This window comes from Manis javanica, chromosome 13 (assembly GCF_040802235.1).
Source record: "Manis javanica isolate MJ-LG chromosome 13, MJ_LKY, whole genome shotgun sequence".
NCBI lineage: Eukaryota > Metazoa > Chordata > Mammalia > Pholidota > Manidae > Manis > Manis javanica.
The window spans coordinates 98,702,962-98,728,218 of record NC_133168.1 but is presented as its reverse complement, the minus strand read 5'-3'; the positions used below and the strand labels follow the sequence as shown (position 1 = coordinate 98,728,218).

The following is a 25,257-nucleotide window of genomic DNA, read 5'->3' as shown; positions in this document are numbered from 1 at the left end:
CTTTCTGACCCTAGGAATTTGACTCCTCCAGGTAACCCCCTAAGTGGAATCAGACAGTATTTGTCCTTCGGCGTCTGGCTTATGTCATTGAGCACCGGGTCCTCAAGGCCCATCCACGTTGTAGCAGGTGTCAGGATGTTCTTCCTTTTCCAGGCTGAGTAATATTCCAGTGTGTGCCCGGACCACATCGTGTTTACCCATTCACCTGTCAATAAGCGCTTGAGTTGCTTTCACCTCTTGGCTATTGTGAATAGTACATGGTTGTGCAAATACCTTTCTGAGACCCTGCTTTCAATTCTTTTATACATACCCCGAAATGGAATTACTGGATCCTATGGTAATTCTATTCTTCATTTTTTTGAGGAACTGCCATACTGTTTTCCACAGTGGCTGCACAATTTTCCATTCTCACTAGCAATACAAGAGGGTTCCAACTTCTCCACATCCTTGCTGACATTTATTACTTTCTGGTTTGTTTGTTTTTTGATAGACAGCATCCTAATGAGTGTGATAAATTGGTGCATCTCACTGTACATAAACTATACCTCAAAGCTGATTTTTTTTTTCACCTACCTGGAAACTCTCAAAGTTGACTTTAAGAACAATTTTTAAAAAAAGAACTATATCTGGGACAAGGACAAACCAGGGCTATTTGAGACAGACATCTGTCCACCGTTGTTAAGGTAAATAAGGAGTTGGATCAGTTTTAATCCATGAAAAGATGTCAGCAATTATGTTTAGTACACATGGTGTGGGGGATCACGGGGAAAACAGTGTAGCACAGAGAAGGCAAATAGTGAATCTGTGGCAGTTGGATCTCAAGTGATGACCGCTATGTTACAGGTGTTTAAGAATTCATTGCAGGTGTTTCCAGTGGCTCTGGTTGAGCTGTTACTCCCACGGGGAAGGCTATCTTCTCTGGGATTTATTTCCTGATCACCCTTCCTAGTGGACACAGAACCTAGGTACAGGAGACAGAAGGGACCTGCCCATCAGATCCCAGAAGCCCCTTTCTCACCTGTCTCAGGCTGCCTTAATCTCCACAATAGAGTGACAGTGTCCTCAGGGCAAGGGGCCACCACTGCAGTATGTCAGCACAGATCCTTTCCCCAAGGGTCACTCTTTCCTGCAATCTTCCATTGAACTTACTGCCCAGTTACACCAGATGGCAGGTAAAGTGGGGTAAAGACAGTCTGGCTCATTCCTGTGTCTCCAGTACCTACAGCCACTGCAGGTTACTCACGGGGTTTGGGGAGGGGGTGGTGTCACAGAGATAGGAGGTCACTTGGAGAAATTGGGGTCACTCCCAGGGATATCAGGGTCTCAGGGATAAATCTGAGAACAGCTAACCAGGAGCCAAGACTCATTTCTCAAACATTTATTGATGCTTCCTAGGGCGGCCAAAACAGCTCACAAAACTACTATCTTTGAGGCCTCCCAATATGTAGAAAAATGCAAGAAAACCGAACAGCTTCACGTCTTGAGTCGCCTGACTTTGGCTAGGGAGGGAGGTGCGGTCAAATCAGTGTCCAGGAGCCGGGATTTTGGAGGCGGTGAACGATACTTGATACTCGCGTGGGAGGGGTTTGCGATGAGACGGGAGCAGAGGTCCCAGGGCGCAGGGGCTGCGACCAGGCCGGGTTGGGCGGGTGGTTCTCGGTACTAGTGGGGGCGGGCGGGGCGGGGCCAGGACGGCGAGCCACTCAGGCGATAGTACGTTTGCTGGTGGGCGTGGCTCGGGGCACTGGGCGGGGTCAGCAGCGGCGCCTCTTCTCACAAATCCAATTATCCCTCTCGTTTCTGCACGGCGCATCGTTCCACATTCCCGTATGTAGCATCATGATGCAGTCCTCCTGCCCCTGAGAGTCATTGGGCTCCCCCAGGTTCCAGTGGCTGCAACGGTGTGGTGCAGGTGTGGCCGAGCGTCTAGGCTGAGAGTGGCCTGAGGTCCCCGCCCTTAAGGGCTAGCCTGTTTATTGCACGGGTCTAACCTAGTCACCCTGAGGGTCCACGTTGAGCATGCACCTGGGTATAAGTTGCCAACCCCCAGAGTTGAGCCCTCAGCCAATTCCTGGGGTCTACGCATCCCAACCGAGGGCGTGAGATGGGGCCAAAGCGTTTCCCCTCGGCTCTGACCTGTCCTCCTCCCCAGGTCCCTTCCCTTACCTGAAGCTGAGGGTGACTCCGTCCACCCACTGGTAGCCCTGGACCCCGCGCCCGCGGCGCACGGCCCTCAGGCCCAGCCAGTAACCGTGGCCACGCGTGTACTGACTCAGGAAGCCCTGGGGGGGGTGGGTGAGGAGCCACTGAGCCTGCGAGCCCGCCTCCCGTCCCGCCCACCTCCCGGGCCACGCCCCCACCGCCGGGCTGCGCACCTGCTCATCCAGGTCCCCTACAATCACGAGGTGCGCGCCCGCGCCCGCGCAGCTCTCCTGCGCCGCGTTCCATGTGGCCTGTGCCTTGGAGAAAAGGTAGCAGGAGCCCTGGAAGGGCAGCCACGGCGTGGGGCACTGCTCACAGGAGCCTGCGGGGTGGCGAGAGTCACAGGCGGATTGCTCCCCGGTGGAGCGGCGGGGCGGCGGAGAGGCTGGGGGGCGGACCCCCGGGCCCAGGGGCGGAGCCACAGAGATGTGGCTGGTGTCAAAGCACCGGGTCCGGCGGATAAGGGCACCGCGAGGCTCTGGCGCAGGGTACCCCATCCCCGCCGCCCCTCCGTCCTGCTCACTGTTCCCCAGCCGCGCGGCCTCCAGCATCCGGAGCAGCTCACTGCGGATGTTCTCGCGGTCCCTGCCCGCTTCAGCCAAGCCCTGGGTCACTGCGAGGTCAGGGGAGTCCAGATTAGAGCCGGGGTCAGGGTCAGGAGCAGGTCATGATTAGGTAAAGGTGGGCATCCATGTCCGTGGTCAGTCCCGTGCAAGAGGGACCTCAGGGTCGAGGGCTCCAGAGCTGGGCAGGGTCCAGCTGTGGTTGGGATGGGGAGCTGTAGTCAAGGTCAGAGTCCAGCGGTCAAGGTGAGGATGGGAGATAGGATCGGGAACAGAGGTCAGAACCTCGGGGGTCACGGAGGGGCCGGGATGTGGGTCACGCGGGACAGCGTGGTGAGGGATCAGGGGTGGCGGCGAAGCCCCGCCCTCACCGCGGTCTCCGAGTGTCCTGAGGGCGCCCTGCTGCTCGATCAGCTTCGTCTGCGCCTCCGCAAGCTGGGCGCGCGCGGCCTGCAGCTGCGCCTGCGTCCCCAAGCCTGGGAAGGTGGGAAGAGGATAAGGGTGGGATCGGGAGCCTGAGGCCGGCCGGGCCCGCCCCAGCCCCCGCCCGCCACAAGCCCCACCCCCGGTCGCCTCCTCCCACCGCGGCCCCGCGCGCCCAACCCGCGCGTCTCACAGCAGCTGTTGCAGGCTCGGACCTCTTCCTTCAAGGCCCCCAGCGCCGCTGTCTGCTTCGAGGCTGGAAGGAGGCCCCCGCGCCCCACCCCCACGCACGCCAGGTCACCCTCGGGCACTCACGGGACATCCTTCCCCAGGCCGGGGCCAGCCCGGGGACTGTGATGTCCCCACCCCACCCCTACCCCGTCTCCAGGGTCCCAGACGATCCCTCCCCGCACACCCCTGGGGCCCAGGAGCCGCCGTTCTGCGCGCACCGTTTGTCCTCAGCAGGTCCTGGCGGTCTAGCAGCGCCCTGCGCTCGGTGGAGGCTGTGCAGAGGGGAATCCTGAAGGGGCCGCTCTGGGACTAGGAAACTCTCAAGAGGGGGTGCAGGGACCCCGTCTTGGGATGCACAGAGGGGGCGGGCAGACTTACAGCACACAGGACGTGCACACACGCGGAGAGGAGACAAACGCACAGGGACTTGCACGCACATGTGAGTGCACACAGCCCCAAGTACACAAACTATTTACACATGCTCACGCTCAGACCTGGCGAGGGGTCCAGGATTCAGCTGGTCCTCCCTGGGGCTGAGGGAAGGCCTATGTCCCCAGGGAGGTCCCCCACAACCTCCCCTCACTACCCACTCACTCACCCTTGGAAAATAGGACACTCAGAACAAGGGCCCACAGGACCGCGCTCACCACACCAGCCAGGACCAGGAAGAGGGGTCTCCGCCCCCAGCGTCCCCAGTGCCCTGGGACAACACAGAGCGACTCCTACACCAGGCCCGTCCTGGACCCCTGGGCCCCAGCGCCAGAGCCCTGGACGCTTGGATTCCTCCCAGGAAACAGACTCAGAGAGGTTAAGCAATTTGCCTGTGGTCACACAGCCCCTAAGTGGCAGAGGTGGAATGTGAATCCCAGTCTAGTTGGTTCTACAGCCTGTGGTGTCTCTCCTGCACCCACTACTTGAACCCCGCTCTTGGATTTTCCCCTCCTTTCCCCCGCAGGACCCCAAACCCCTAGCCAGAGAGGAACCCAAGGGGGCTAGCAAGGCAGCCCCATTGTTCATACCTCCGTGGACCCCGTCAAACATATCGTCCCATTTGCTGTACTCCTCAGTGTCCATGGTGAGCAGGCACCCAGCCCTGGGCCCGGATAGAAATGCAACCTTTCCCTTATCCCGCCCCACCCACTTTTCTCTTCCTTCCCAGCTTCTCTGAGTCTCGATTCCTGGTTCCAGGGACCTACTGACCAATCACAGAACTGGGCCCTTTCTGGGCTGGGCTGGGCTGGGCTAGGGGTATGGGTGCAGTGGAATTGGGGTAGGGTGGGGGTAGTGTGTGTGTGTCACACACACTTAGTGCTAGCCTTCTTGGACTGGTCTCTGCAGCCACATCTCCAGGCTGGTGCTGGAGGCATCACCTGGGGACTCTGATCATCTCTTACAGGTTTGGGGCTGGGCTTCCTGCTGAGAGGGACTGGCTGAACCCACCCAAGTTCTGGACCCCCCTGCAGGTTCCTGAGAATGCCCCTTGGACCTGAACCCACCGCCAGCTCAGCTTCTCTCCTTAACTCCCCTGCAGTTGCCTGCCAGAGGCCGGGTGTGACCCTGACCCTCAATCCTCAGGCAGAAGGGAGAACACAGGTGTTTGTTGGGGGTGGTGGTCAGCTAAGGTCCTGGACTCTTATTGGGTGGAGGTGTATGTATGTAGTTTCTAGAAGCTTCTGTTTTTCTCCACTGTGCAAAGGTGGGCAGTGGCAAGGCCTCCATTCCAGGGATGCTGCAATAAAGGCCAGAGGTTTTGAATGTCAAGGCCGGGCTCCATCCCCATGCACAAACCCCTCTAGATGGGTCGTTCATCCTTCCAACAAATATTGGACACCTACTGTGTGCCGGGCATCATTCTAGGAACTGGCGTACACCAATGCCTGAAATAAGCAAATCCCTCCCTTCCTGGGGCAAACATTTCTAGCTGTGGGTAGAGAGAGACAGACCGCAAATAGCAAACATAATAAAAAAGTAGGTTTTATAGCATAGTGGTTCTCAACGTGGGGGTAACTGGGCAATGTCTGGAGACACCTGTGGTCATCACAGTTTGGGAGGGGGGCTGCTAGTGCCCAGAGACCAAGCATGCATCTGAACAGCCTGCAGTGCACAGGACATCCCCCATGTCAACAATGCAGAGCGGGAGCCCTGATATCATATGTGAAGAAACTGTGAGTCCACCAAACGAAAAAATGAAAGGAAGCAAAAATCAGTTGGATAAAAGGCTTGCACCCCCGGGGCCACCTGGCGGAAAAGCAGGGTTACGTTGTTATCAATGACTGCCTCCACGCCAGCCCCTCGTGGGGGTATTTAAACACGCCACACCTTTCCGAATCCTCCCAGCAGCCCTCGGAAGTAACAAACATTCTCTGCATCTTATTTAAAAAGTGTACTTGATGCGCATCTTCCTGCCTTGTTCCAGGGGAGAATGAGAGGGACGGTACATCAGAAAATCAGATGAAAAGAGAGTTTAAAAATAAATAAATAAAAGGAAAGCAAAGAGGAAACAAAGATGAGGAAGGGATAGAAGAGACGTCAAAGGCGGGTGCACAAAACTCAGACGGAAGGGCTGAGCTCTTGACAAATGCGGCTTCTTGATTTGTTGAAGCAGGAAAGCAAGGTCGGGTGCCCGGAGGCATGCAGAGAATTTTATCCGAGGAATCGCTCCAACCAGGCGTGTAGACCGGTCCTCATGGAATGTTCCATAAACACAAAGCAGTTTTCTACCCCTGGGCCAAGGTAGGCGGCTTCATGGCCTGGCCGGTCAGCAACAGCCAGCTTGCTGTACTCATGGTCCACCTGTGGGATTGTGACAAATTACAAGCCACTGTTGTAAGCCAGCAGCTGGTCGGATGGCCTGTCACTCTGCAAGAGTTAACTGAAACCGCCGTAAACACTGGGCCACAAGCAAGTGCAGCACAACAGAGTTTGGGATGAGCTGGGAGGGGTCTGCTTTCTTCGGGGCACCCAGGAAGGCAGTGGGTATGTCAGAGAACTTCCCAAGACAGAGGAGAAACAGCCTTTTGACTTGCCAATGGGTTTCAGCCCCGGGCAAGTTCTCTATGGATGCAGTGTGACCAAAGAAAATGACAGCAAAACGTTCTTGGGGTGAAAGGGTTATACCCAACTTTATTCCCAGGTGGCAGGTCAGTCACTAGAATCCCGTTCACTCAGAGAGAGTCTGCAGGCAGCAAGCCGGTCTCTGCCTCTGGGTCCCTCTGTCTGCACAGCCGTCCTCTGGGCCCCTCTGTCCACACAGCTGTCCTCGGGCCTCTCTGCACAGTTGTCCCACACAGCCGTCCTCCGGGCCTCTCAGCGCTACCACCACTCCAGCCTCTGCTCTGCTCTCCTGCAGCCTTGCAGCCATGTACTGCCCACAGGTGTGCAGTGAGCTAGTCAAGCAGGGCCAGGTGAGGATCCTGGCCACAGGAACTCTAATTTTATCCACACTTTTTTTTCTGTCAACATCAAAATTCTTAGAAGCAGGAGTCTCCTCCCCACTCAGGTCCCATCTGGTGCTGATTCCCCAGTGATGCACTTGCCCCTCTGATCCTTCCTCCTGGAACCCAGCCTCTTGTGTGGGTTTCTCTGGGGTATGTCATTCAGGTGGCCACAGCATCCTCCCTAGGTTTTGGGGACACCTGCTCTTGGGGTGTATGAGCTGCTGTATACCAGGCACTTTTCTAGGCTCTGAGATTCAGCAAGGGACAAGATTGGCAAAAACTCCTGTTTTTAATGGAGAGTCCAGTCCTGTGGAAGGGGGGACAATAAGCTAAGGAAGAAATACGTGCCCTGTGCAATCATGTCCTAGAGCAATAAATACAGACTTATATTAGAGCATCCCACCAGGGAGAGGGGGAAAGGCCAAGCTTGGTAAGGAGGTAATGCATGATGCGAGGCTGCAATTTTAGGCAGGGCAGTCAGGAAGGCCTTTCCGAAAAGGCACCACTCCTTTGAAGAATGGTCTGACCGTTGCTCAGACAGTGAAATGCCGAATTACCCCCTGGCCCAGCAAATCCTCACCCAGGTCTGTACCCAAGAGAAATGAAACCGTACGTCCCCATGAAAACTTGGGCATGAACGTTCAGAACCGCATGATCCGTAATGGCCAGGAAGTGGAACTGAGCCCAATGTCAAGCAGCTGGTGAGTGGAGAAATAAAATGTGGGTAAGTTCCTGCAGTGAAATATTATTTGGCCATAAAATGGAGGTCCTGATCCACACCTCCAGGTGGGTGAGCCTTGAAAACTTTCTGCTGAGTAAAGGGAACCGGACACAACGGGCCACATAGTGTATGGCTCCATTTATATAAAACATTCAGAGGCAGAGACTAGATTGGTGGCTGCCTACAGCGGGCAGAGACGGGGAACTGGGAAAGACAGTTAATGGGCCTGCGGTTTCTTTGCAGGATTATGAAATCTTCTTACGCTGGTTGTAGAGACCAGCGTACAACTGTGTGAATACGGTAAACCCCAGCAGTTTGTCATATTCTTGGAAGGGTGAATTTCATGGTCTGTGAATTCTATTTCAATAAAGCCAGAAAGGAAGGAGGGAAGAACAGAAACCCTGTGAGATTCACGGCACCGTGACATCTATGTCATTACACACACGCACAGTCACACTAGATATCACACACGCCGGAGTGGATGCCTCTGGTGTGGAGGGAGGAAGAAGACATTAAAAAGCAGGGGACTCGAACAGACACTTCTCCAAGAAGAAATTCAGATGGCCAACAGGCACATGAAAAGATGCTCCACATCGCTCGTCATCAGAGAAATGCAAATTAAAGCCACAATGATACATCACCTCACACCAGTAAGGATGGCCACCATCCAAAAGACAAACAACAACAAATGTTGGCGAGGTTGTGGAGAAAGGGGAACCCTCCTGCACTGCTGGGGGGAATGTAAATTAGTTCAACCATGGTGGAAAGCAGTGTGGAGGTTCCTCACAGAACTAAAAATAGAAATACCATTTGACCCAGGAATCCCACTCCTAGGAATTTACCCTAAGAATGCAGCAGCCCAGTTTGAAAAAGACAAACGCACCCCTATGTTTATTACAGTACTACTTACAATAGCCAAGAAATGGAAGCAACCTAAGTGTCCACCACTACATGAATGGATAAAGAACATGTGGCACATATACACAATGTAGTAGTACTCAGCCATAGGAAGAAAACAAATCCTACCATTTGCAACAACATGGATGGAGCTAGAGGGTACTATGCCCAGTGAAATAAGGCAGGAGGAGAAAGACAAGTACCAAATGATTTCACTCATCTGTGGAGTATAAGAACAAAGGAAAACTGAAGGAACAAAACAGCAGCACAATCACAGAACCGAAGAATGGACTAATAGTTACCAAAGAGAAGGGGACTGGGGAGGATGTGTGCGAAGGGAGGGATAAGGGGGAAAAGGGGGCATTATGATTAGACCCATAATGTAGCGGGGGTGGGGGGGACATGGAATGGCAGTGTATACAGAGAAGACAAGTAGTGATTCTATAGCATCTTACTATGCTGATGGACAGTGACTGTAATGGGGTGTGTGGGGGGGACTTGATAATAGGGGGAGTCTAGTAACCATAATGTTGTTCAAGTAATTGTACATTAACGATACCAAAATAAAAAAATAAATTAATAATAATAATAAAAAAAACACTACTCAGAGGACAATTCAGAGCCCAGGAAGGTTATTTTCCAAACTGGATGAGTCCCACACCTCTTCCTGGAAAGCCCGTCTTGCCTTTGTCATCAGAAATGGAGCTTGTGACAACGGACGCTGACCGCTGACTGAGCAGCAGGATCTCACTGCAGGGCAGAACTTGCTGGGAGCCCACATCCTCTTTCTGGGGCTCGAGGGGACACCAGGACGCAGGGGGCGTGAGGACTCAGTGGAAGGAAACAAAAATACCCCACATGGATTGCGCAGGCTCATTAGAATATGTTCTTTGGAAAGACTCTAGATGGAGCAGCAATGAATTCGTTTCAGGGGAATCAGAGAGGGTTTTCGGGGAGAGGTAACATTGGCACTGGGCTGTCCAGGGCATGCACGGGGTTGACAGAAAAACGAAGGGTTACCGGGTAGGGTGCAGCCAAGGGGCAGGGAGGAGAGTCTATTTCCTACCTGTGTGCAGCTGAAGCCACTTTGGGAGGCCTTGGGGAGCTGTCCAGCCTAGTAAGGCCACCAGAGGGCTGCCCACCCCCTGTCCTATTCCCAGAATTCGCTGCAGTGGCAATAAAAGGGAAGGGAGTTCCCAGGCAGGAGGCTGGCCACAGACCTCTAACCTCCAGTCCTGGCCCAGAACAAGGAAAGGGGATCCATTTCCAGGGGGCCAGAGGTGGGGAACACATGACCAGTGATTTTAAAGCGATGTGATGAATGTGGGAGACACGGGGCCCTATGAGGACCGCGGGAGACATCTGACTCAGCTTGGAGGATCTGGGAGGGCTTCCTGGAGGAGGAGGGGCCTGGAGAAGGAGTCAGAATAATTCCAGAGGAGATGGCTGGATGAAAGCGTGTTCCCAGCATGATATCAGCAGATGCAAAGATGGGGAGGGGGACTCTTTGGAGAAGCTGAAACTAAATCAGGAGCAGTGGTCCCCGGGGCTGGAGGGTCAGCTGGGGCCAGATCGCACAAGGACTTGAATAACGGAGACAAGGGTTTGGACTAGTGTGGGAAGAAGGCAAAAGTCCCAGGATTCACCCAGCAGTTCGGATTCTGACATTATCTTCGTGGACGTAGTGTGAGACCCCACAAGTTCTGATTCCCCATCAGATGCTGGTTGCACGTGGGGTGCTCAGGCTGCCCACACTTCTGCTTGGCTGACTCCAAGTTGGGGGGCTCCCCTGACCCCCCTCAAAGGTTCTGGAATTTGTTAAGCTGGCTCACAGAACTCAGAAAAACGCTTTACACTTGGACAAAGACCACATCTCTTGTTTATTGTACCACAGGAAGCAAACGGGGGCCGGGCAGGTCTGACGACAGCCCCCGCTGACCCCGAGGGGGGCCCTGATACCAGAATGATTCCCGTGCTGGGCCAAGAGGGCCAGACCTTTGTCCCCCTGCACCGGCGTGAGCTGTGCCAGGAAGGGGCATGACCTTGGGAGAGGTGGCTTTCTGTGGCTGAGTCTGTCCCCAAAGGGGTTGACACTTGTCCGCCCACAGCCCTCCAAGCAGTGGGGTGATGTGTCTTTCCTTGAAGGGGATCTGGGTCTACCGTGTCACCGAGGGAGGAGGGGGCTGGCTCGCCTATATGCCGGCTCCCATCCATCATTGCTTGGCCAGGGGCGCTAATTCCCCGGGGCTTGCAGCCTGATTCAGGAGGAGCTCCAGCAAGCAGAGAGGCCCTCTGTTGGGGGGCAGGTGATGGCAGATAGACACTGAGCAGACGGAAGCCGTGCACTGATGTGATAAAGCTCCAGGGGACATGGCAGCAGCACAGGGCGATCTGAACTGAGCGATCTTGGCAGGAACACAGAGTAGATCAATGCAACACGTGCGCCCTGATTGCATCCCCCACTGGGTCGCTTTATTCAGCTCCAAGGACCAGGGTGCCCAGAACTACAACCTCTGAGCCGAGGGGGAACCTCAAGGCATCACAGGAAGACGGAGCTGAGCCCCTGGGAGATGAAGCATCTCAAGGGGAAGAGTCCGGAACTTCTGTCAAGATCTCAAGCCCCTCGGACCAGGAGAAGCGACCCCGGTGTGAATGCAGGGGAAGCTCTGCAGATTCTGCAGTGACAGGGCCGCAGCTTCTAGGCTCAAGAACAGAAACCAGCCTTCAGTCCCCGGGGGAGGAGGCAGTTGGCTCTGTGCAGGTCCAGAGCTCGCCAAGATCACAGCTGGGGTCGTCCCAGCCGCCGCCCCCAAACTCAGCGCAGTCTTCTTTCCTGTCGCTCTTGGGATCTTCTTTGCTCCAAGAAGTCACGCAGCTGCAAAGCCCGGCCTGTGAAAATCACACCAAAGGCTCCTGCCCACCGTCACCACCCGCCACCTCTGCCCCCTGACAGACCCTGCTGCTTCCCCTAGGGGCCCCATTCCAGCCCCTGTGACATGTCATGCATCCCCTCTCTTGGGATCTGTGACTATAAGAGTCTCTTCAGTGGCAACCCCATCTGTCAACCTCACTCCGTATCAGACAGTCTATGCATACACTCCATTTACAAGCACCCACCCGGTCCGCAAGCTCCTCCTGCAGCTCTGAGTGTGGCTTTGGGGGCACCTGCTGTCCTGTCTGAATGTGGGTATGAGAAGACTGCCTTCCCCCACTCAGTGAAAGTCCCAAACCCTTAGGTCTAGGAGTCAGGAAGTCGGGGGGATCCCCAGGTAAAGCTCACATGCGGGTTTGAGGACCTCACCAAGATGTGACCGAGCATCCCCTTCTCCCGAGATTTACCTGAACGACAGGGGTCCATCATCCACCCAGTGCCGCGTGCCTTCATGTCACAGGTGTGAGAGTCCAACCCAGGTTGAGCAGTGATTCTTGGAAGTCCGCTGATGAGGAATTTGGGGGGATGGAGCGGGGAGGTCAGTAGAGAGCTCTGGGCCCCCACTTCCTGGGTTCAGCATGTCCCTGGGCTCTTGGCAGGAAGTTTTTTCAGGCCCACCTTCTGCCTTCTAGTATCCCAGATCCAGAGCCCCACAGGCGCTCAGGATGTCTGAGTGTGTCCCTCACGTCTGTATCCTATAGCACACACCTTCCAGCTTGCAGACATACGTGCAGAGTGGGTCTCCCATCTCACGCACGCACACTTGGGTTTTCCAGGGGCTAAGCATCTCTGAGTGAAGTTACTCAAGACAGTTTAATGTCCTGGAAAAGGGAGAACCAAGCCCTGAGAGCTGACCCCCTGTCTCTGTCCATTCCATACTGATGACTTGAAATCAGCCACGGTGGGAAACAGGAATGTTTACACCAGGGAAATTGGCAAACATTTCCATTCAGGACTTATTCCCCCCAGCCCAGAGAGCTAGTGGTTAAACATTCGCCATCCCTGAGGTTTGTTTATATCCTATGCATGCCCCCAAACACTCACACGTGTGTTCAGACCTTGTTCGTATCTTCTTGCAAGGTGCCTGGCACCCCCGGATTCATACCCTTCTCCCACCAGGTGTTGCACATGGATTAAGCAGCCTCCCTTCCAGAAAATCCCCTCTAATTATCTCATCTCCAGCTGGCCGGTGGCCAGAGGCATGTCCCAGACCAGGCTGGGTCCCAGCAAATGCCTGCTCCTCACCACTTCTGATTACAAGAGGTGGGCCCCCACTTCCAGGCAGGCAGCGACAGAGTCGTGCCAGTTGCCTTTAGAACTGGAGAAAAAGTAACCACTCCCGAGAGGCAGCAAAGGTGGGCTGTTGGGGTAGGCAGGTCAGGGCTGGGACTCAGCTCGGGGCACCCCACCCTGTGTCTGCCCACTGTCCGAACCCTTTAGTGTCACGGTCTTGATTCTGCACCCTGCATGGCCCATCCCTCTCTGCAGGCCTGAGACCCTCCCTCAGCCCCAGGAGAACCCAGGAATCCAACCCAGAGCCTGGCTTAATTTAGTGCCCACAGTGTGCCTGGCCCGCTGGGAACACCACGTATAATCATCCTCGTTCTGCGGTGTTCTCATTTCACAGAAGAGGACACCAAGGTTCAGAGAGGAGCAGTGACCCTAGCAGAGTCATGGGACCCCGCAGATCCATCCAGGCCCTAGGACCCTGAATGCTCCAGCCCCTGGGACCTGGGGATCTTGGGGACCGTGCCAAGGAAAAAAAAAGAAACAGCAATTATTAACCACCTACTATGTTCCGTGCCCTGCACTGGGCCCTCAAGGGCATCGTTTCTGAGAGTTAAGATCTTGGTTAATCCCGTTTGAAGTTGAGGAAGACTGACACGTGGAGAAGGGGTGCACCCTGGGGGGGCCGGGACTCATCCCCCCTCCAGCTCCCCCTGCACCAGAGGTGGGAGAGCCAGTGGGCAGCTGACCAGGGAAACCCAGAGGGTCACAAGTCCTGGCTTCTGGCCCTCTCTTCCCCCAGGAATGGACCCTCCCAAGGTTATGCCTGCAGCCAAAGCCCAGGTCTGGGAGCCCCAGACCCTAGGAAGAGGAGATGGGCAGTTCCAGCATGCGTGTGTCCCTGCGTCGGCACGTGCAAGGGAAAGCCTGCCCCAGCCTTACCTCCACAGGCCCCCAGAATCTGTCGGTGCCCACACCCTGCTCCCCACCTCCAGATCCTGTTCCACCTGAGAAGTTCTGGAAGCCAGATCTGTCCCAGTCAAAGTCTCTGGGAGAATGTTCAGTCCTGCTGGTCACATCTTTTCCTCCTCTGAACGGGCAGAGCGCTGACTCAGCCTGGGCAAGCTGTGACCAGAGCCAGCCAAGCCCTTGCCCCTCCCCAGGAGCCCAGGGCCCCAGGCGGCCTTGCCCAGGGTGCCCCGCTGCTGTACCATGAGCCCCTTGGAGTCGTGCATGCCCATGACCTCCTGGGGACCACAGTTTTTATTCCTACTCTGTGATGCCGAAGAGAAACAGACAACAGGCAGTGACGTGCCACTGGAAAAACTTAGAGGAAAGAGGATAGAGCTTTTGACCTGGAAGAGATGGACAGAACCTTCCAGGAATCCTGGGGAGGCAACGCGTGTGGTCTGGGGTCGGCAGCCAGGAGAGGTGGTCCCACGTGGCACGGCTGCATGTGGAACGTTCTTGGTGAAATCCATGGAAATCACAAGGAAAAAGAAGCTAGTTATGTCACCTCCACAAAGGGCTATAGGGGGGCGGGCAGAGCCCCCAATCTTCCTGGAGCCCCCAGCCCCTCTGACTTCCACAGTCTGCTTTTCTTGGCTTATCGGTGGCATCATTTACGGTGATTCCTGGACTGCTCTTGGGAGTTGCGGCTGAATCATAAATGTGGGCTTGTTTAATGCCTACGATAGTTGAGCACCTTTCTAACTACTTTGTATATGACCTCATTGAATCTTCCCACCCTGGAGTAGATAATATGACCTCCACTTTACAGAAAGGGGGAAAAGGAAGGACAGGGGCAGGACCTCCGTTCTGCTGGGGACAGGCCTCTGGGAGCCTCCCTGCCTCAGGAGTTGTCCCCACCCAGGAGTGAGAGCTGGGGGCACGGGGCCACCCGTTTCTGCCAGTCGAGGGGTGTCCCCAGGAGCATCAGCTATCTGCCTGGCTCTTTTGAGAACTGAGCACAATTCCATGGCCAGAGAAACCCTCAGGGGTGGGCAGGAGCTTTGGGGAAGCCACACATGTGTCAAGACAAAAGAAAACCGGTAAATTGGTGGTTTCTCAACCTGTTCCCTCCACTAACAAAACAAAAAAACCCCACTGAAGTAAGTACATTTATTGCGGTGGCAGAAGAGGGCACCATTGAACTGCATAGCTCCTAAAATGCCCCGTTAACAGAAAAAAAAAAAAAAAAAAAAGAACTTAGTGAATCCAGACAGAGAAATTGCAAACATTTAGACTTCCAGTCCAACCCCTCCAAGTTCATTCTAGCCTTTTTCCTGTCCTTGTTTGTAACTTCTTTCTCCAACACAGAGAAACCTGGCCGTCATCATCCTTGGTACATTTGCTAATAATGAAATAGCCTCCGAAGTTCTAATCCATGCCTCTGTAAGAAATGATCATCCCATTGTTGCATGAAGCACACCTTCTGGCAGATTCTTCAAGAATCTATTGTGGGTCAGCGAAGCTATCTTGTGTCTGAGTTATCGCTGTGGCTACCAGGGTAGCCAGGGCTGGAAAAGAGACTGCAAGGGGGTGGCCACTCACTCTGAAATGTCCGAGTCCATCGAGTCTCAGCCCACCCATTGAGCAGGTGTGGTTCTGGCACACCATTCAGAATGAGTCACATACACCCAACCTGAATGTGGCCCACTCCCCCTAGGGGCAGAGCCTGAGACAGGAGTTCAGTGCAAGAGGTCTCTTTGTGGTGTCACATCCTTGGAGAGCGCCAGGGAGGAAGTGGAAAAGTGGCACAGAGAAGGGACAGAAGTCACACAAAAGAGTGGGCGTTATTGACAAGGTGGGCAGCTGGCCGCGGCTGACCTCTGCAAGCTCGTGTGGAACACGGCCTCAGAGTTGTCTAAGTCAAGAGCAGACAGGGGTGGGGTATTATCCATCAACTCCCATCAGTCATTGAGATGTATCCTATTTAGCATAACGAGAAATGCAATGAGGTGGGCAAAATAATATCCCCTGAAGGATGTCTGGGTCCTAATCCCCAGAAACTGTGGACATGCTGTGCTACGTGGAAAACCAGGAATTAAGGCTGCCGAGAGAAATACGGTCACTGATCAGCTGACCGTAACATAGATTACACTGCGCTGCCCACGGAGCCAGCGGTAATCACAAGGGTCTTTAAAATGTGGGCCAGGGCAGCCGAAGAATTTTCGATCCATGAAATGCGAGAAAGACTTTGAAGAACTAAGGGAGTCCCCAGGCTAGGAATGCAGGTGGCCTCTAGACGCTGGGAAAGGCAAAAACACAGATTCTCTCCTAGAATCTCTGCTAAATCTCCTGGAATCTCCTAGAATGCAGCCCTGATGCAATCAGCCCAATGACACCCACGCTGGACTCCCAACTCCCAGGGTTGGAAGATAATAAATGTGTGTTGTTTCTGCAGCATCAATAGGCAATGAAAACACACACCCAGAAATAACGTGTCTTAAATAGATATATGAAGAAAATCATGAACCTTCCCTGAAGCCCATTTTCAAGGTCCCTGAGCAAATAACTGGTTCTTGAATGAATGGATAGATAGATAGGCATATACTACATAGACGCATATTCCCGACCAAAATTACACACTGGCTCAAAACCGTATTGGGAAATAAAATGCACAGTGATAGAGAAAAACATCTTGAAAGAAGGCAATGTTCTAGTTTCCATGACACATATAATAAACGTATAGTAACTGGAACTAATTGGCAAAGATATAGATGGTAAATACACCAAAATGCATACAGCAACGTGTGACTTTATTAACGGGGTGTCATGAGGGGGCAGGGAGCTGAGACCACCAACGGAAGAAGAAAGGTGGTCTACAGACTATTGAGAAACGGCCCTTCGAGGAGAAAGAGGTGTTAGACTGTAAGGATTTCAAAGACCTTGGTTCAGGAGGATGGGAATTCGCCCAAGGGGAAACCCTAGGTCCCTAGGTGGGTGGGGCCGGGGGCCAGGATGAGGGGTGGGGTCGGGACGGTGGCCCTCAGAGCTCAGGGCAGGGTGTCGAGGGCTTCTCGCAGGTCCAGAAATTTTCTGTGCTACATTTATTGTCATTCCAGCCATTTCCGCTCAGCTCTCCGCAGTCTTCATTGTCATGATTGTTGGGTTCCCCTTCCTGCCAGAAGCTGTGAAAACCATCAGGGGGTGAGCCCCACCACAGAGCCCACCCCAACCCACCCTCTGAGAAACTGATGCCCGGCCTTTGACAGCAGAGGTCCAAGGACCAGCCAGAAGGTGCTGAGGAATTCAGAGGCAGTGTTTTCAACGTGTGGGTTCAAGCGTCGCCTGTGCCAGAACCAGCTCCGGCCAAATAAGGATGCAGATTCCCGGGCCTCCGACCTAGACTTAGAGAATGGGACCCCCACCCTCATCCCGGGGTGCAGCCCCGGCTGTGCGCCTCCACCGAGGCCCTTGGAGGATAATTTCCAGTCCCTGAGTCTGAGCAGCCCCGGTTCGGGGTGCGGGTCTCTTACCTGCCCACCCCTCCTGGGGCCTTTGTCTCGGGGAGCTCACCTGAGCAGGAGTGGGGTGTCGTCCACCCATTTCCAGGCCCCCTCGCTGTGGTGGTCGCTGAGTCCGATCCAGATGCGCTGGTTCTTTCTAGCATTCCAAACGGTCAGGAATTTCTGGGGTGGGGTGGGAGGGCGTCAGGAGGAAGAACCCTGAATGCCACCCATCCGGGCCATGTCTGCCCACATCCCCATGGTGCCCTGCTCCCAGGGGAGTTCTTTCTGCAGTCCAGCCGACTGCCCGACTTAGGTCGTATGTGCTCACGTGTGTGTGTGTGTATGCCACGGATGTGTTCATGTGCATCCACGTATGCCACGGGGTAGCTGGTGTCTCAGTTCGCAGCAAAGTGCGGGGACGGATTATAGGTGATCTCAAGGGTAGCCTGAGTTCCCTTTCTGCCCTTACATGGGCTGCACTCATACTTGTTCTGCTTCCACGTGACCTCCAAGTCCATATGGTTCCTCCTCCAGGAAGCCTTTCCTGACTGTGCCTCCCCAGCCCAGCTTGGCCACCGAGCCTCCAGCTCTCACGGGGCAGAGGGCGGTGGCAGAAGGCTTTCTGCTGACCAGTCGCAGGGCCCAGCCCCAGACCGGAACCTTGCCCGGCCCACCTGCTCCTCAGTCGTGTTGACGATCACCAGCTGGGCCTTCATGCCCTGGCAGGCGGCGACGGAAGCTTTCCAGGCGTCCTTGGTCTGGGAGAAGAAGTAGCAGTTTCCCTGGAAGAACTCCCAATTCCAGGAGCAGGGGCGGCACAGGCCAGCTGGGGAGGTGGGGAGAGGCTGGGGCTGGCACCGCAGCTCGGCTCCTGCACCCCCGATGCCTGCTTCAGACCTTAGGGACCCAGGGCTGCCCTCCTGTTCAGCTCTTAGCTCAGTCCCCAAGAAGCTCATGAGAAAGCTCCTCCTCAGACTGGCAGCCAGAGAAGGGGGGTCCCCAGCCCCACCTGCAACCCTGAACCTCCCCTCTGACCTGAGCATCTGGCCCTTACCGAGGGTGGCATTCATCCAGGTCAGTTGCTGGAGGATGTCCTCAAAGCCTGACTGTCTCTGCTTCTGAGACACATCCTCTGGAAGGGGACTTCGACTATTAAGCACCTACTGTGTGCTTGGTGCAGAGAGGGCCCCGGAGAACATTATCCATGGATTTCACTCCCGAGAGCCCATGATACAACTGAGGCTCTGAGAATGACTTGCCGGACACCGGCAGCCCTCCGGGACCCCTTACAGGGGGTCCAGTCTCCTCCCCAGCTTCTGTGCTCCCTCCCTTCACCTTGTCCAAGGTGATGCAGCCTTGGGACCCTCTCCCACCCCGGAACCTGCCGTGCAGCCTCTCACCCAAGCACTGGCTCCCCTGAGGGTCCGGCTTCTCTCCCTGCAGGGACTGTTGGAGCCTGGAGACTACGACAGAGCAGAGAATTCCCCTGAGCGCTGACTGTAGACCTGACCGTGTCTGGCCCTGTTTCAAGGTCTCCAACAGTCTAAGCACCCCCATCCATGGAGGAAAATGAGCTGCGTGTCACAGTCGAGGAAATAGGCTCAGAGAGGGCTAGTCACCAGCTCATGGTCACACAGGAGCTGACATGGAGCCCAAGAGCCCCAGCCCTAGTGGGTTCCGGGACTGTAGAAAAGGGCAAAGACCATTCCAGAGGCAAAACGCAAAGTGGCCTGTCTCCAAGCCCCCAGCCCCTGACTCACCTTGAACCAGAGTGGTCACCAGGAGCAGGAAGAAGCCCAGCGCGGTGAGAAGCAGCACAAGAGGGGCCCGCGCCAGACATCCTGCGGCACCGGCAAATGGGCGTGGCTGGGGGCTCGGGACAGACCCTGCGCCACCCCGCCCAGCCTGCAGGGCGCCTTCCCGGGTGCCACCCGCCTCAGTACCTGGTAAGCTTCTGGAGTTCCAGGATAACCCAAGGTTTTTCTGCATTGATCGCCGGCTCTCAAATATCTCCTCTGAATAGGACAAAACACATTCAGCCGAGCTTTGATCCTGCTGGACCCTGATGTCAGGCCGGACCCAGAGTCCCCCCAGGACCCTGGCGCCCTGCCTTCCCCACCATCACCCCACAGTCGGGGCCCGCGCTCACTGGAGCCATCTGGCTCCTCGGCGTCACACATCCCTGCCATCTCCCTCTGCTCTCTGCTCCTGTCTCCTCTCTGGACTATGGCCTTTATAACCCCCTGGAGCCCCCCCCGCCCCTCCACCCCGCAGCCCGTCCTCTGCAGTCCATCCCTCCCAGTTCAGGAAGAAGAACTGCAACAGGACGGGGAGACCACTTCCTCTCAGAAAGGTTGAGGCGGGGGGGAAGATGAAGGGCCACATGCAAGTGGGAGAGAGGTCACGTAGGGTGGGGCAGAAGCTGCATGGGCGACTCTGCTGCCAGAAGGCACTCTTCCAGGCCCTGTCCAGGGCTGGGAGCTCCGGCCCCACGTCGCAGATCCTCAGCTTCCTCCGCTGGGCAACGGAACAATTACCCCGCCTCCCACGGATGTTGAGATTTCATACAGTGCACCAGTAATGAGCATGAATCACCTATTCTAATGATAGATACTCAGAAGTCCTCGCACTTAGCCCGTGGCCCACAGGTCTCTGTGGTGTGTTCTTCCTCAACGCAAATAATAAACCCGAATTTGTTCAGCCACAGGTGTATTCCTGGTGGTCTTTGGCTGGGGGAGGGCATTGACAGTTCACACATTACCCTACAAGAAAGGGGCAGTTATTATCCTGCTTTACAGATGAGGAAACTGAGAAACAGAGAGGGCAAGCAACTGCCTGCCATCACACAGCTCGTAAACAGTAGGGCTGGGAGCTGGACACAGGCAAGTCGACCTCTGAGTCCTTGCCACTACACTCGGTAATTACTATTTCCTCTTTTTAGTTTTTAAGCATTTCATAGACAGTCACTTTGAAACTATGTGTATCAAACTTTCAGTTTATATATGTATGGACTCCTGGATTCCTCTGATTCAATTGGTTATATACTGCTCTTTTTTAATCCAAAGTGAATATTTTATAGACAGCATATAATAGGATCATTTTTTTAATCCATTCTGTCAATCTCTACCTTTATTTGGAGAGTTTAATCCATTTATATTTAATGTAATTACTGATAAGGTATGGTTTATATCTGCCAATTTGCTTTTTTTCTTTAGGTTATTTTATTTATGTCTTTCTTATTCCTCAGTTCCCCCATTCCTACCTTCTTTCATGTTAATTAGATGTTTTCTAATGTATCATTTTGATACTTTTACTTTACTGTATATGTTTGAATTACTTTCTTAGTGGTTACCCTGGGGATTACTATCAACATTTTAATCTATAACAGATTAATACCATGTGCCACTATTATCACAAATTACATCTTTATACATATGTGCCCATCAATTTAGATTTGTAATTGCATGATACATTTGTCTTTTAAATCAGAGTAAAAAGGAGTTACAAACAAAAAATTATATTTACCTACATAGCTACCTTTACTGATGCTCTTTTTTCCTTTATGTGGACTTGGGATTCTGTCTAGTGTTCCTTCATCTCATCCTGAAAGACTCCCTTCATCTCTTTTATTATGGTGAAATACACATAAAATAAAATTTACCATTTAAACTCTACAGTTCAGTAGCACTTACTGCTTTCACAATGTTGTTGAATGTTGTGCAGCCATCATGACTATCTAGCCCCAGCACATTTTCGTCACCCCAAAAGGAAACCTTATACCCATTAAGTAGTCACTCCCCATTCCCACATCTCCCCCACACCACAGAAACCACTAATCTACTTTCTGTCCCAAGGGATTTGCCTATTCTCTGTATTTCACATAAATGGAATCATACAACACCCTTTTGTGTCTGGCTTCCTTCACTTAGCATAATCTTTTCAAAGTTCATCTATGTTGTGGTATATATCAGTACTTTCTTTCTATTGCTGAAAAGTGTGTTTTCCTGGTTATAAAATTCTTAGTTGACAGGTTTTTTTCTTTCAGCATTTAGAATACCCTACTGCCTTCTGACCCCTGTGGTTTCTGATGATGAGAAATAAGCTCTTAATCTTACTAAGGATCACTTGTACATGATGAAACCCTTTTCTCTTGCTGCTTTCAAAATTCTTTGTCTTTGTCTTTCCATAGTTTGATGACTATGTGTCTAAGGTGTGGATCTCTTTGAGTTTATCCGACTTGGAGTTTATTGAACACCAGGATGTGTAACCCAACACTTGCATCAAATTTTGGAAGTGTTCAGCATTTGAAGAATTATTTCTTTGGATATTCTTTCTGTTCCTTTCCCTCTGGCCTCTCTTTGACACTTCCATAATGCATACATTGTTATACTTTTTGATGTCCCACAAGTCTCTGAAGTTCTATTCAATTTTTCTTCATCTGTTCCCCAGACTGGATAATCTCAATGGAACGACTTTCAATTCTTGCCGATTCTTTCTTCTGCCTGTTCAAATATACTGTTGGACCCTCTAGTGAAATTATCACTTCAGTTATTGTATTTTTTTAACAGTTCTTTTTTATTTTATTTATTTATTTTTATTTCGGTATCATTAATGTACAATTACATGAGCAACATTGTGCTTACTAGACTCCCCCGATTATCAAGTCCCCACCCCATACCCCATTACAGTCACTGTCCACCAGCGTAGTAAGATTCTATAGAATCACTACTTGTCTTCTCTGTATATACTGCCTTCCCTGTGTCCCCCTGCTACATTATGTCTGCTAATCATAATGCCCTTTTTCCCCCTTATCCCTCCGCTCCCACCCATCCTCCCCAGTCCCTTTCCCCTTGGTAACTGTCAGTCCGCTCTTGGGTTCTGTGATTCTGCTGCTGTTTCGTTCCTTCAGTTTTTGCTTTGTTCTTATGCTCCACAGATGAGTGAAATCATTTGATACTTGTCTTTCTCTGCCTGGCTTATTTCACTGAGCATAATACCCTCTAGCTCCATCCATGTTGTTGCAAATGGTAGGATGTGTTTTCTTCTTATGGCTGAATAGTATTCCATTGTGTATATGTACCACATCTTCTTTATCCATTCATCTACTGATGGACACTTAGGTTGCTTCCATTTCTTGGCTATTGTAAATAGTGCTGTGATAAACATAGGGGTGCATCTGTCTTTTTCAAACTGGGCTGCTGCATTCTTAGGGTTCCTAGGAGTAGAATTCCTGGGTCAAATGGTATTTCTATTTTGAGTTTTTTTGAGGAACCTCCATACTGCTTTTCACAATGGTTGAACTAGTTTACGTTCCCACCAGCAGTGCAGGAGGGTTCCCCTTTCTCCACACCCTCGCCAACATTTGTTGTTGTTTGTCTTTTGGATGGTGGCCATCCTTACTGGTGTGGAGTGATATCTCATTGTGGTTTTAATTTGCATTTCTCTGATGGTTACTGTATTTTTTTTTACTCCAAAATTACTACATGGTTCCTTTTTATAATTTCTATCACTTTACTGATATTCACTGTATGGTGACCTATTGTTCTCATACTTTTCTTTAGCTCATTAATTATTAGTTCTTTTAGCTCTTTGAACATATTAAAAATAGCTGATTTAAAGTCTTTGTCTAATCACTCCAACATCTGAGCTTTCTCAGGAACAGTTGCTATTCACCGCTTTTTTTCCTGTAATATTTTCATGTTTTGTATCTCATATTTTTTTGTTGAAAACTGGACATTTTGAATAGTATAATAAGGCGTCTATGGAAATAGATTCTCCCTCCTCCAAATGTTTGTTGTCATTGCTGTTTGCTGTGGTTATGTTTTGTTTGCTTAATGACTTTTGTGATCTAATTCTGTGAAATCTATATTCTTTTTCATATGTGGCCACTAAAATATCTAACCAGCTTAGTGGTGAACTAAGGAATAGAAAGAAATTTCCTTGAATGGCTGAAACTAAAAAGGCCAAGGGTCTCTGTGTGCTCAGACATGACTTCAAGACTGCCAGGAAATTTGCCACTCTGTTAGTCTACTTCTTGCTTTCAAAAAGCCTCAGAATCAGCCAGAAATGAGAGTTTGGGGCCTTTCACATCTCTCCTGGGGATGCCCACAACCCTACACATGTGCACGTGGCCTTCCAGATTCCCAGGAATATGCTGGAACTTTTCAAAGCCCATAGGGACCTCTCAATCCTTAACTTGCCCTTTTACAATTTTTGGTTAGGCTATCACGTGGCCCAGCTGTTATCGATTGCTTCAGGCAGCTGTGATGGAAATGTTTGACAAGTATCCTTAGAGGAGAGACTTTCAGCAATGGTCAAGTTCAAGTGAGTTCAGTTAAAGACAAGACTTTTGAGTGAGGTCTTCCAGGGAACCACTAGACAGGTCAGATAATGACCCCTCCTTGGCAATGAGGTTCTTTAAAAGTTTCAACTGTGTTCTCCTCCCTCTAATACTCAGAAAATGGGCTATTTTTCAAGACTACTTCTGAGTTGGACAGTGGGGAACGGGACTAGGGTAAGTTACAACTCCACCAAGCTTGTTATTCTTTACTGTGATTCACCCATTTTTCTTGACTAAATGCTCCCTGAATTACTGTAAGCTTTGGTTGATTTCCAGAGTTCTAAAAAGGCTGATTCTGACAAATTTTGCAGTTCATTCCATTGCTTTTATGGGAGGACAAAATCTACTCTGCCACTTTTGCTGATGTTCCGTTTTTTCCCCATTTTTTTTAATACTTGAATTATCTTTGACTTAAGCCAGTGGAAGCCTTCCATGCAGGCTTCGGTGTCTTTCTGACACATGCTTCTCATGTTTTTGCTGATCAGTCTTCCTTCCTTGTGGTTCATGACCTCAGGAATTTCCCAGGTGAAATCTGAAACTGGCCTCTGTGTCCAGAGGGCAGGGAGAGAACAGAGAGGCATGCCACTCCAGTTTGGGAGGTAGCAGCTTTAACAGGCAAGGTGCACATGCAAGGCTTTGTCTTAGGCGGCCAGAAGACAATAGATCTCTGCACCTGCCGAAAAATCGTAAAAGTTTAGATAGAGGACTTAATGGGGTTCCGTCATGCATACTGTCCTCTCAACGACAGAGTCCTCCCTCGAGACTGGGTCCTTGAAAACGCCTCCCACTCTGGGAATGAGGGGGCAGAGCATACATTTCAAGAACGGGGGAGAGGGTGAGGGGACTCCAATTGCCACGTCCAGCCGTGGGACAGTGGGAAGTCACATCCTCTCCATGAATCTCCTTCAATACTTCCTTTCTGGTCTAATGAGATGTTCCAGGATTCCCCCCCAACCCCCGTCCCAACTTCTGGAATCACCCATTTTCCCAAGGAGCCCCAGGTGCATTGTGGAGAGTGGCCTTCAGAAACCAAGACCTGTGTGTTAACATGTGCTGATTATTACCAGGGTACCACTGGTCCCAGGAACACACACACACACACACACACACACACACACACACACACACACACGTAATTCTCTATATATATTGAAAATTATGAGTTTACACCAATATCTCCAATTAAATACAATAATCCTCATTCTAGTTTTCTCTCTGCACATCTTTGTAACACCCTTCTCTGAAAGTGGGAAACCTGGTTCCCGTTATCCCAAATTTATTTATATATTTATTTATTGCATCCACTGCCCCATTCCCATCTATAACCCTTCTCCCCCTTCCACCACCATCTCCTATCCTGCGTGGATGACTTTCTTCACTGTCCTTGGGCACTAATACCTCCCACCAGGCAGACAGACCCTGGTGTTGCTCTTTTCCACCGCACTTGGGCTCTGACATGCTAGACCCGGCCAACCCTCCACAGGGATGCCCTCCTGTCCGGATTTGGACTGCAACACGTTAGTGGCCACCATTCGCACATTTGCTCTTACCGTCCAGGAACTGGCTGAGGTGCTCTGTTTCCCTGAGCACATCTCCACCCATGCAGGCCCACCCACACCCAGAGCTAGTGTCTGCCTGCTGGCTGGTATGGAAGCCGCCACCGCTGCCAGTTCACCTACGGAGGGCTCATTCTATCTCTGAAATCCAGCTCATCAAGGCTTCCTTGCATTTATACCCTTATCTACCCCTACTGAAAAGTATGGATTATTCCAGTTGTCACCATGAAAGCGAGGGTCCGCTGAGTCCTTGTGCACTCTAACCAGAAGGAGA

At 52.1% G+C, this 25,257-nt stretch overlaps 2 protein-coding genes and 1 long non-coding RNA gene across 7 annotated transcripts; 1 reads left to right on the top strand and 2 right to left on the bottom strand.

The window, feature by feature from the left end:
* Positions 1–1,363: 1,363 nt before the first annotated feature.
* On the bottom strand, positions 1,364–4,546 carry CLEC4G (C-type lectin domain family 4 member G). The gene is made up of 9 exons (XM_037018594.1): positions 4,439–4,546; positions 4,018–4,119; positions 3,638–3,691; positions 3,382–3,444; positions 3,137–3,241; positions 2,726–2,815; positions 2,376–2,524; positions 2,167–2,282; positions 1,364–1,893 (listed from the first exon to the last, which is right to left on the bottom strand). The coding sequence occupies exons 1-9, from the start codon at positions 4,491–4,493 to the stop codon at positions 1,755–1,757; spliced, it is 873 nt and encodes a 290-aa protein (XP_036874489.1). The 5' UTR covers positions 4,494–4,546; the 3' UTR covers positions 1,364–1,754.
* LOC140845729 (uncharacterized) lies at positions 4,089–5,180 on the top strand. The gene is made up of 2 exons (XR_012124566.1): positions 4,089–4,226; positions 4,816–5,180. It is a non-coding gene; the product is annotated as an uncharacterized lncRNA (long non-coding RNA).
* Positions 5,181–16,373: 11,193 nt separating this feature from the next.
* On the bottom strand, positions 16,374–19,368 carry CD209 (CD209 molecule). Of its 5 annotated transcripts, none has more exons than XM_037018591.2 (8): positions 19,237–19,366; positions 19,031–19,102; positions 18,848–18,928; positions 18,488–18,550; positions 18,142–18,219; positions 17,762–17,913; positions 17,155–17,267; positions 16,374–16,766 (listed from the first exon to the last, which is right to left on the bottom strand). In XM_037018591.2, exons 1-8 carry the CDS (start codon positions 19,274–19,276, stop codon positions 16,625–16,627), a joined length of 741 nt encoding a protein of 246 aa, XP_036874486.1. In that variant the 5' UTR covers positions 19,277–19,366; the 3' UTR covers positions 16,374–16,624. The 5 variants fall into 5 exon arrangements, with proteins under 5 accessions (XP_036874486.1, XP_073076693.1, XP_036874488.1 ...); XM_073220592.1 differs by having other exon boundaries at positions 19,207–19,291; XM_037018593.2 differs by lacking the exon at positions 18,848–18,928 and having other exon boundaries at positions 19,237–19,368.
* Positions 19,369–25,257: the final 5,889 nt, after the last annotated feature.

Bases quoted from the DNA above. Each gene is read 5' to 3' on its own strand.
- CLEC4G (XM_037018594.1), bottom strand. From the start codon at position 4,493: ATGGACACTGAGGAGTACAGCAAATGGGACGATATGTTTGACGGGGTC. The intron at 2,816-3,136 runs GTGAGGGCGGGG...CTGACCTCGCAG, and splicing joins CAGGACACTCGGAGACCGCG to TGACCCAGGGCTTGGCTGAA. The intron at 2,525-2,725 runs GTGAGCAGGACG...GCCACCCCGCAG, and splicing joins GGCCGCGCGGCTGGGGAACA to GCTCCTGTGAGCAGTGCCCC.
- CD209 (XM_073220592.1), bottom strand. From the start codon at position 19,276: ATGGCAGGGATGTGTGACGCCGAGGAGCCAGATGGCTCCAGTGAGCGC. The intron at 17,914-18,141 runs GTAAGGGCCAGA...CCACCTCCCCAG, and splicing joins CTGGATGAATGCCACCCTCG to CTGGCCTGTGCCGCCCCTGC. The intron at 16,767-17,154 runs GTGAGCTCCCCG...TGGTTTTCACAG, and splicing joins GACACCCCACTCCTGCTCAG to CTTCTGGCAGGAAGGGGAAC.